At 37.3% G+C, this 11,889-nt stretch overlaps 1 protein-coding gene and 1 long non-coding RNA gene across 2 annotated transcripts in view; one reads left to right on the top strand and one right to left on the bottom strand.

Annotated features, from left to right (window-relative positions):
- MCUB (mitochondrial calcium uniporter dominant negative subunit beta) overlaps positions 1-11,889 on the bottom strand; it is a 55,101-nt gene that overhangs the window by 1,474 nt on the left and 41,738 nt on the right. Inside the window, exons 2-7 of the mRNA XM_081959601.1 lie at positions 10,726-10,801; positions 9,329-9,499; positions 5,504-5,608; positions 5,108-5,268; positions 1,217-1,420; positions 15-131 (exon numbers count right to left, since the gene is read on the bottom strand). Of these exons, the coding sequence (XP_081815727.1) occupies positions 15-131; positions 1,217-1,420; positions 5,108-5,268; positions 5,504-5,608; positions 9,329-9,499; positions 10,726-10,801 (834 nt within the window). The remainder of the gene's footprint in view (positions 1-14; positions 132-1,216; positions 1,421-5,107; positions 5,269-5,503; positions 5,609-9,328; positions 9,500-10,725; positions 10,802-11,889) is intronic.
- On the top strand, positions 1,428-2,508 carry LOC309395406. Its single transcript, XR_014175901.1, has 2 exons — positions 1,428-2,194; positions 2,226-2,508. It is a non-coding gene; the product is annotated as an uncharacterized lncRNA (long non-coding RNA).

Genomic DNA, 11,889 nt, shown 5'->3' with positions numbered 1-11,889 from the left:
ATGCAATTAATTACCTCTTCCAGGTCCTCTTTTAACTTGTTATACAGAATCATATTGAAGTTCTGGCTTTTAGCTTTCCGGTGAAAATAGTGAAGGAATTGCCTGTCTCGAGCATCTGGGTAAATATAATCCTTAAAATGACAAGTAAAAAAAAAACACAAGAAAAAATTAATTCAATATGATTTCCTGTATGGTTGACTATTGATAAACCATACAGGAAATTTCCCCGGCTCACACATAGAAGTGTGCAGAATACAAAATCTCTTTCAAACTCAGTCCTGGATTTAAAATGAAACATGTGAGGCGTTAGGTGGATCTGTATATTTCATTAAACCAGGTTTTAATCATGATACGTAATAAACAAAATTCTAATTGCGTTCAAGAAGGCTATAAACTTGGTTACACAAAGTGTTTTGTAACAAATGTTATTTTGTGGGCTTCCACTTCAACTATATCTCAAATACTAATACCTCAAAATTTTAGAAAGGGTTTCTTAGGATATACTAAGGATTGATTTGCATGATCGGGTTTCTGTAGAAATAACCCTCATTTCCAATTAACGTATCTTGAATAATACTAGAAAACGTTGTTTTCAAGATATGGCAATATGTAATGGCAATGTGTGAAGGACCTTGGGAGACAGAACGAAGAGAAGCTGCCTAGGGAATGGTCAGATAAGAGAGAGCAGAGCCCTCAACTCTATAATATGCATTACAAGAGGCTCAGAAGATGCCCTCCCTAGTTTATTAGGTTGTAAAGGAGCCAGGAAATTTTACTTGCAGGTTTGCAAGGTTCTATTAATATTGCTTTATAATGTAGAATTAATTTACCTGGTTTTGTTTCCTCTCTGATCTACGTGGTAAGGCTGACACAGCCAGTGGTGGGATCCTACTAGTTTAACAACCAGTTCGGTGATCGCACGCTTCACGCATGCACTTGGCATGCGCTGCGCACACAGTTTTAGATAGGTGCTACATTATAATAAACAGCAGGTGATTTTTCAGGCTTGCAGAATCTGAAGCATTGGTGTCTTTACTGATCAACTGAACTCTGAACAATTTGCAGAACTTTTGAAACAAATACCCTACAACTGCTTTCAAAGGAAAAGTTAAGGATACTTAGCATAACACTTCAAAGCCTTGTGCATTTATGTTTCAAATTTCAAGCAGTCGCAACCGATTTTTGTTTGTATGTATCACTTTAAGAAGATCCTTACCTGCTTAGTAAGTACAAAGTATGCATAGAATGCCATGGCACTTCCGTAAGTGATAAAGTAAGTAACAGGTTCCATAATGTCCCAGGAATAGACCCACCAGGTGAGCCAAGCCAGGGCTCCACCCTGAGTAGACATTAAGGCTAAACCAATCCAAAGAAGGCGAGAAGTCTTTCCATCAATATCTGCTGCAATTCTAGCCTTCATCTAGGAACAAAAAAAAGCTACGTTACATTCCACAGTGTTCAATTATGCTCCTCTCAAATGATGTATTTAGAACTTCTGTATTCAAACTGAAGGTCAGTGTTCCAAATATCATCCAGAATTAAATCAGAATTCAAGGCTTAGCTTTCATCAAAGTTCCAACTTAATAAGATAGACATGTTGGTACAAACTGTGGAAACCCGAATCTGAAAGCTTCCTGGGTTTCCACCCAGTTGAAAGTTCAAAACCTTCCCTCACACCCACAAGTCCATCACATGGTCCAACCCTCCTCTACCATGCTGGCATTTCCACCCATCTAGTTACGGTCAGGTGCAGCGGTGCGGTAACAAAAGAGAACCTTGGGCTTCTAGAAAGGAATGTTTTATTATGACAACACCACATTCTATTTAGAACTTCTGTATTCAAACTGATACTCCGAACTGGAATTTGAAGTTCATCCAAATACATTCTAATGGTTTCTTAAGCATAAAGCTTCACATATAAATTCAATTCTAATACCAATAGCAACTACTTTCAAGGAAGACACTTCAGAACATGACCTGTGATGCAACTTTGTTTTTTCTAGATACTCTTGGATAGACATCCGAGCACTGTTTTAGAATAATGCTATTCTCTGTAGACCTCAATTAGAAAAATGCAGCTATTAGTTAAGATAGATAACTGTTGTTATTTTTTTTTAATTGTGGGCACACTGGCACACATTAAAAATGAAACACTGTTGCGAGAAACAGAGAAAGCGAAACTTAAAACACCAAGGCGACGTGGCACAGTGAGAACTGCTAGGGAGGGGTTGTTTGCACAGGCTGTTTGGCTTTGTCCCTCTGTAACTGTGGAAGAAAAGGAGAATTTTCTTTTTTGTTGGAGCGGAACTGGAACAGCCAAACTGGACTAAAACTGATATATAAGAAGAAATAGTGGATTTTAAATTGTAACGAACTAAGATATAAATTTGAAGGGGGAAAACTACAAATCGTTAATTGGGAATTATGGAACATTGGGAACTGGAAGGAATATGTGAGATGAGAAATATGTGGGAATCATTAAAGCTGAAAAGACAGAAAAACTATTAGTAGGGAAAACAAACAAAACATATAAATAATCATGGGGCTTGGTAGTATAACAGGAAAAATGGAAAAGGAAGAGCATGTCCTAACAAAGAAAGGAAAGGGGAGTAAGAAAGAAAGGAAGAAAGAAAGAAAGGGAAACAATCAGAAAGATATAGAGAAGAAAGAAGAAAGGAAACACACCACAGGGAAAAAGCATAATAAAAAAGGGAAACGGTGAAGAGACAAAACAAAAGTTTGATGAGGGCACATCTATGCTATGATGGCATAGCAAAAAGGGATAAAGATTTGGAAGGGAGGATACAGAAAGGGTAAGAAGAAAAAGAAGAAGTTTAGAGACTGGGATAAAAGGCTCACTAGAAAGAAGTGGAAAGGATAAGGAAATAAAGAGTTGATAGGAGAGAGGAAGAAGGGAATTATATATATATATAGATAACAGTAATGATATTTACAGGAAATAAGTGTAGTTAACAGAACTGGTAGGTTTTTTCCTCTTAAGTGGAGAAGATATGTTAGACGCAGGGATTGTTATTTTAGATAACAGTTAAAAAATTAGCAAATAAGGTTGTAATAAATAAAGATGGCAATAAAAAGATAACCAAATACAAATTAACATATTTGAGATGGTTGGTATTTATGTGTAGAATATAAGGGAGAGGTACATTACCTGTTCTATTTTATGCAGTGACTGAATTGAATTGAATAATAGGTATGACGCAGTAAAGATTTCAACCAAAAGAAAATTAAATGCAGCCTGATACATTTGCTATATTGCATGTTATGCAGTAACAGAGGAATAAGAAATGACTATTTGGTTATAGATAAGTAATAAGTATGTAATATTCACAGGAGCAAGTGTGATTAATTGAACAGGTAGACCTTCCCACCCCCTTTCTTCTCTTTTTAAGTGGAGAAGAATTTTGAGATGTTAACTGAATGATAATTGAATATAAATTAATAGATCAGGGAAGATTGGTAGAATTTATTAAAATGCAACGGAGATGTACATTATTTCAATCAAAAAGGAAATTAAAGGCAATCTGATACATTTGCTATACTACATGATATGCAGTAACAGAAATAAAAAATGATTATTTGGGTATAGATAAATAATATGTATATAATTTAATACAATGTTATCATATAAGGATGCTTATAGGAATTTTTTTTAACTTTTTTATTAAGTATAAATATTAAATAAGGAAATATTGGAAAAATGGAGATAGAATAGAAAATATGCCCAAGGAGAATAATTAACTGAAGCACTAATGAGAGAGTTAACAATTCGGGGTGCTTAATATAACTATGTAAAATTAGAACAAGTTTAGCGGGAAACTTGAATCCGCCTCACACTTTGTGCAAAAATAGGCTTTTTATTGGGGGGGGGGGGAGATCAAATAATGGAATTTTGAAATACGTACACCACTAAAAAGAGGATGTAGGTAAAATTATAAATATGAAAGATGTTTATTGGAATGTAATTATCAATACCAGCAAATATTAAATGAAGTGTGCTCAGATGCTGGAATACACCATGCAAATTAATTGGAGTGAGTGGAAAGGAGAAAGGTAGAGGCAAGAAGGAAGAGAGGAGATAGGAGAGAGGGAAATAGAAGGGAGAGGAGAAGTAGAAGAGAAAGAAGGAGTGGAAAGAGGAGAGAGGAGAAGGAGAGAGGAAGGGGAAGTAGAGAAGAGAGGGATGGTAGAGGGAAGAAAGGAGGTAGGGAGGAGGAGAGAGGAAGAGAAGATAGGATGGCGGTGAAATAGGGTACAATATAATGTATTGAAAGCAGAAGAGCAAATGATAGTTGTTCTGGGTCGAGGGAATGATATAATAATGGACAATACAAAATAATTTCTGTTCAGATGTAATGGTATACTTGCGGTTATATGTATGAAATTAAAATAAAATAAACAACTTTTTTTTTAAAAAAAATGAAATTCTGTTGCCTGCTCTCTAATGAAAGTATATGTCTACCCATGCTCCTACACAACACATGCACATGCTATGCTACATACATACATACTGTCCGTTAATCACTGTCCATTTTAAATACATATTGGAAAGAGGAAGCTTGAGAACAAGGTTGAGACGAGAGCAGAGGTGGCGCAGTGGTTAGAGTGCAGTATTGCAGGCTACTTCAGCTGACTGCTAGCTGTAGTTCGGCTGTTCAAATCTCACTGGCTCACAGCCTTCCACCCTTCCGAGGTGGGTAAAATGAGGACCCAGATTGTTGCGGGCAATATGGTGACTCTGTAAACTGCTTAGAGAGGATTGTAAAAGCACGATGAAGCGGTATATAAGTCTAAGTGCTTGCTAGAAAGAACAAAACTGACTGAATCTAGATGTTCTGCTTTGGATACCACGAAACCTCCTCCCAGAAGAGAACAAGGAAAACAGGTTGTGAAGAGGATGTGTAGCATCCTAGACAATACTATGGACCCTGCTCAAGCATCGCTTATATGCTATGTCCCAATTAGAAGGAAGTGAACTACCAATAATCAACATTCAGATTTAGGTTTTCATGAAACAGGACAGGCTCAAGATTTAACTTGCTGGTTTATCAATTTCCACAGGACTGAATTTATTAAGAATTTTCCAAACCTCTTCTAAAGGGAGCAGTTTTTCCTTCAGAAGTTCCATTTTTTGCATTAGCTCTTTCTCTTTTCTTGTCTGGTGCTCCTCTAAGTGAAGGGCTACAAATAACTTATGGACTGTTGACTTGATGTCATCTATCTCTGTGGCATGCTCTTTGCTCATTTTATCTGAAAGAAGAGTGAAGCTTGTGTCATTACAATTACTATAAGCATCCATACACTCAGAAAATGTGCAGGGAACTTTCTCTCTGCATATCCTACACAATTTCTCTTTCAAGTGAGGTCCCAGTAAATAAAGTGGAATTAATTTCTGAGTAGATTCTTAGCTTTCACTGGATTTTAATTTTAAATAGTCTGATAACCATTAAAGCTTCCATTTACGGATGGTCATGAAGTTATGTACCTTTCAGTGGTGGATGTACACTATATTCTGCATTATTGACAATGAGTTTAAAATCATTCATTAGCAGAACTTCCATCGACACCGCATTTGAAATCCTGCTGCCATCTGCAGGAGAGAAAAGGCATTTCAGTCAAAGTAATAAAAGGCTACATAGATTTGTTTTAAATTATCTTACCGTGCTCATTGGAGTCAGTGCTGTAAGCTAGCGGTACCCAATCTTTCCAGCTTCATGGCCTGGCAGTGGTGGCAGTGGGTGGGAGACTATGGTTTTGGCCTCACGCGCCCCCCACTTGCGCAACTGGAAGTTTGCACACTCATCTGTCACTTGTGCAACCTGGTTCCCAATGGTCTGCGGATCGGTACCAGACTGTGGACCAGGGTTTGGGGATCCCCGCTCTTAAGTAATCTTCCCTATGGCATTGTTTACTGGATTAATTGGCTTTTATGCCAGCCATATGAAATCCATAATATGAAATTAATGAAATCCATAATATGATGGATTTCACTAATGGCGCCTTTCTTCCAAGACCAATAGACTTTCTGATAGTATATACATATGCATTGGCTTCACAGAATAAGAGGAATGAGTTCAACTTTAGGTCCTTTATGCTATCACCCATATTGGTTTCTCTGCTCCAGGCTACTGAAGGAAAACCCAACTTTTTCCTTGTGGTATAATTAAGAAGAATTATTTATGCGGTTTGAGTAAAACTTGGGACTTTCAACTTCTAAGCCAACTTGAAAGTTGGCGTATTCTAATCAACTGTTAATGTTCTTTTAAAATGCTATTTAATTTAGGTGTTTAATATTGCTTCTATGAAGGAATCTCATCAGTCTGTTCTCACCAATTCCTTGCGGCTACCACAGTTAAAAGAGTTATGAAACTGAAGCCGAAGGAAAATGTGCCCAACTGTATTGCACATCCATGTTGGAAAGATTACCTTGAGTGGATGTTACAGAACAGAAAATTGGTTAAGGGGAGGAAGCCCAACAATTGAGGGTTTTTTTCCAGACAATCTTGAAGGATAAGAAAGTAATATTTGGAAAAGCAAAGAAAAACAATTGTGTGCAGAATTATTTTATGCATTCAGATCTTTCTTGCCAACCAGTGTCATAAGAGGAATCTTGAAAATGGATATAGACACTGAACTTTACGCAACATTTTAAATATAGGAAACTTAAATAGACTAATTGTCCAGTTTTTTTTTATTTTTTAGTTTCTCGGTGCAAGTGACCGTCTATTAGGAGTCTTTTCCTGACCACTTGCCATTTAATCTTTTAATTGGCGATATCTAGCATTGCATAAGAGACACATGCAAAATAATTCATGAGTAGGCATAATATCTAAAAAGCTTGGGATAAAAGTCCCTCACTTGACATGTCGTGTATTGATGATATCCCATTCGCATAAAACTTGAATCTTCCTCCAATGGGCCTCTGGTCTGCTGCCTAGAACTGCTTTCATGTAGAGAATGCAGCATGTGATGTCTGTAATCCAAGAACCATCAGAGTGAGACTACAGAGGAAGTTGTATTCCACTGTGACGCAAGTGGTACAGTCGTGGGTGCTCCAATCCCCATCATTCAAATGATGTGAGCTAATGAATCAACCCAGCGTGGTTCAGGTGAGTCAGTGATTCTGCTTCTACCCAAGCAGATAATCTTAGAGGTCTTGCCTTTCATTAGTTATATGTGAGTAATGGGTGCCAGTGATATGGAAGGTGAGATAAGAGGCTAGCCTTCTAATACAAGTTAGGGGATTGCATCAAGGGAAGCCCTTCTTTGAAGAAGATAAATTGCTCTATAAAATCCAAGCATGCACAAGGCTTATCAACATGCCACCTACCCTGGAGAACACTTTCTTGTTCAGGTTGATGAACACTTTCTTGTTCAATGCAGATGGAACAAGATGGGCAAGAGAGATAATATGGGGAAATCCCAACAAGTTTAGTTAGCCTAAATATCAGCTGCTTAAAATAGGAGATCCGCATTCTCATTTTCTTCTGGCTATTATTACATTCATGTAGAAAGCACCTACCAAGGCGCTTCCAGCTCCTTTCATGAATATTTCAGAGTTTATCATCTAGAATTCTCTCTACCAAGAAACTGCAATTGGTAATGATGTTCTGCTTCACTCTGGACAATACAGGATAGCAAGCACAAAGGTTTGCTTGCCACCAATTGGTTTCAGTGCACAAATGTCAATGTGAAGTTGGTCTGCCAAATATCTACTATCTTCAGAATCTAAGTTCTTCTGGAGTTTTTTCAAGGACTTTTCTAAAGAGAGAGAATCCGATTTAGCATAGCCTTTTTTTCTGCTCAAAAAGATGTTTTGCAGAGAAAAAGTGCAGTTATGTTTTCAGCCATGTGTCCCTAGATCCAGCTATCCAAAAGACACACATTTAATGGTTTTGGATGATTAACTAATGACTAACTGCTATTCAAGTAGCCAGTAAGTAGGTGGATTGAGTCTATGGAGGAGCTAAACAACTGAAGAACCTTGAACAGCCTGCAGTACAGAAGTCTGCCTACACTGGAATTTGTCTTTTGATCTTGGACAAGCCACACTAGTGTGTTCTTAGGGACAAAACATCTCTGCTTCATTTGAAGTATAAACAAATGGAAGAGAGTTATTTTGGTTTTTTTGCTTGCAACTTTTTGCACGCTTCCATAAAATATGCACTCTGCTACAGAGTTAGATTTGCATCCCTAAAAATTAAATATAAGTGCCCTGCTTTTATTTAGTGATCGCTTGAAGTTACAACAATGCTGTGAAAGTGACTTACGACTGGTCCTCACATTTATGACTTTGGTAGCGTCTCAAAGTCATATGATTGTGAACTGAGTGCTTAGTAACCTGTTCACATTTATGATGGTTACAGTGTCCTGGGGTTACACGATTGTTGTTTGCCATCCTTACAGGCAGGAAGCAAAACCAATGGGGAAGGAATCAGAGAAGGTCGAAAGTTATGGTCATGTGATGTCTTATTTAATGATTGCACCATTTAACAAATTTTCCTATCCCAGTTGTGATTGTAAGTTGAAGACTACCAGTATTGATTTGAAAATTGCCTGTTCTCTTTACCTATCTGTACCTGCAAATGTGCAAATGTTATGAGCATTTTCTGCCTGGAAATTTGGGCTCAAGTTAGGAACTTGAAGACTGAAGTCGTAGACCTGTTTTTAGCTAATCTCTACTCTACCCACTGTACAGTGGATGAAACTTGAGTGAACCTATTTGAAAAAGAGATAAAAACTAAATATGCAGGGTCCTAAATTTTTTATCTTTGTTTTGACAGCAAGCATCTGTCTCATTTAATCACAAAAGAAAAATGAAACAAAGTTAAATAAATAATAACTGCATACAAATTGTTTAAGTTCTTCAGGATAAATTGCTAATATTCTTATTTAATATATTTTCCTGCCTAACAACTGTTCTGGAACAAACACTATAATAAGTGGTCTATTATTATATCTATAACATACAAAGTTAAGAAGTTAAATTTCATCCAACATTAACTGCACACGTTTCTGAGTGAGGTTTTTTTGCCACTTGTAGATTTCCTTCCACTGTCTTATTCAGAGCTCCCATTTATTTCATGCACTCCCTTTTTTCTCCTAGTGGTGAGTCAGTGAAAGGGTGAAAAATGGAAAGAAAGTGAAGAAAAAGCTAGCAACAGTGAGGGTTGAAGCAGATATATTTTAGTGGGTGCCCTGCCAGGATGTAACCTTGGGAGATTTCAAACATTCATAGTCTCCTAGATTTTGCAATACCTGGGAAAAGTTGGAACAGCCTTGATTTTCAAAGTGATATCAGCCTTAGTACCTGTTGTGAAGACTTCTACCTTTTCAATTGCATTATCTTCTCTCTTTATGTCCTTTAAGAAGGTGCCCACAGTTGTTAGCATTGGTTTGACAGTAAACTGGCAACGTTCTTTTCTTGACGGCAATGTAAGGGTTATCACAGGCAGACCATATTTATAATGAACACTTACTTCTGCAAAGATAAAAAAGAAAGGAAAAGATTTAGGCATATGTATATGGGTGGGGCATACACTAGCTTACATATAAACACTCACTGTATAATCAGGTATTTTTAAAAAAAAGCTAGTCAAGAGTTGAAGTATATTTTAGGGAAATTATTTCTTGGTGCCATTGATAAATTATCTATGAGCTGTTCAGTGAAGAGAAACATTCAATAATTTAAAGACTCAAACTGAGCTCAGCTCCAGCTGACTCTATGATGCCTCACGTAGGTTTCTTGGCAACAATATGGAAATATTTTGCTAGTACTTTTTTCCACAGTAATTTTTCAACTTCCTCGTCTATCATACTGTCTGGTAGTCTTCCATCCAAGTACTAAACAAATCTAATTTTTAGCTTGACTTTCTTCTGGCTAATGACGTGGGTGCAAGTAATGGTATCATTCTGGAAGCATATAGATGTAAATAGATCTAATTTCCAAGGATATGGAATGTGAACATTCAAGCTATAGTAGTGCTTGCAGGAAAGAGATGCCTTTGAATAGAGAGGAAATTGAATTTTACCCTAGCTAGAGTTTGTCGGAGTTAGGCCTTCATGCTAGGGTATAATGCAGTGATGGGTTCTGGATCCTGTCGCAACCGGTATGCTGTGACGGGACCGGGCGTTCACCACCGGCACATGCTCTGCAAACACATGCGCACCCACCACCCTGTTCAGTGGAGGTCGGGCAGGCGCCATACTCTGCGTGTGTGTGCACAAATGGCCTGGTTAGCTCAAATAGAGGTAAGAAATGAGGGCAGGTGGGTGGGCCCTCCAAAGCACCATTCTGGTACAGTGGGTCAGCTGCGTACCGCCCGGAACCCAGCACTGGTATAATGGACTCTAAACAGACCTATGATTTAATGGAGGCAGAACTGCCAGACATTAAACTATTAGTCTCAAGGCAGCATTAATTTTTTCCCCTGCAAGCTTCCACATCTCCAATTACAGCACCATAAACTATTCATTTTAATCAAGAGATATTCATACCTGTGGTATAAAAAGGTATAAGCCTCTCATGAAAGATGAGGGGGGGCACAAGAATGTTATTCCAGAAAGCAGTGAATATTTCAGAGCCAACATAAACTCTGCAGGATTCAAACTGCCTAAAATAAAATAGGAATATGTGGGGATACGCACCTTAAAATTGGTACTATTGGAATATTGGATATGAAGATAGCAATTAGTTAGAAACCATACCATCAGATGGCACTAGAGTGCTATAGAGGGCTCTTCTGTGGTGCCTCAAATTTCCAGTTCGTCTCACCCACAGCATCTGGCAAAGAAGATTGATTCAGATAAAATTGTGTTCAACCAACTACCTTCCCAATTATTTGGTTTTCTCCCATGGAATCGCCTCTGTGGTTCAGAAGACCAGATATCTTTGGAGGATTCCCATTTTATAGCTAGGTTTCATTAGCAGGAGTGTCAAACTGGCAGCCTGCGAGCCGGATGCGTCACAAGAAGGCCACGCCCACCCCAGTTCCATGAAGGGAAAAAATGTCATGATACGCCACGTGACGGCAACCTGACGCTGCAAGTTTGACACCCATGCATTAAAAAATGGTGGTTATTGTGTTATTGTTGTAATCAGCCATGCTACAAATCTCGTGAAAGCCAAACCTCTGGTGCCACCTTAACCCATTAAATTACAAAGATTCCTGAAAAGTAAAATAAAAGAAAGCATTCTAGGAAGTGATGTGCAAAATCTGACATTAAATTAATACAGGCAATTTTTTTCAGATCTTATTTAGCAATAAAGTGCAATGTGTATATGTATGTATGTATGTATGTATGTATGTATGTATGTATGATGTATATATGTATGTATATATATATACACACACACACACACACATATATATATATATGTATATATATTAATTTTCAAAACAGACACAACACAAAGAATCCTCCTTCTTTACATACTGTCAAAAGTGTATCAGTTGGTTACAAAAGACTCTCGTGCAACTCTTCCAAAGTCATCAACCATAATTCATATTAACTCAAGTATTTTAACTCAGATATATTTATACATATTACCATCATCATACCTCCATTTTCATTTGACTATAATTGTTTAAATGTTTTTCATCATAAAATATACCAAGATTTAAAACATAACCACATACTGGCATTTCATTTGGTATTTCTAATATGCTCCAATAACACTGAATCCTTATGGCCTATTCTGGCTAAACATCCGTAATATTTAGTAACAAAAATTTCTAATCCTCCTTTTCAAATCACTGTTTACAATTTACATCCACTTTCCTTATGTTATACCCCTGCATATATATACGTTGTAATCATTATCCCTCCTTTATTTGACTGTATCCTTTATCATAACATTTCCCCCCTAAT

The sequence above is a fragment of the Natrix helvetica genome (genome assembly GCF_964273705.1).
Source record: "Natrix helvetica genome assembly, chromosome: 7".
Lineage (NCBI taxonomy): Eukaryota > Metazoa > Chordata > Lepidosauria > Squamata > Natricidae > Natrix > Natrix helvetica.
This window is presented reverse-complemented; position numbering and strand designations above follow the sequence as displayed.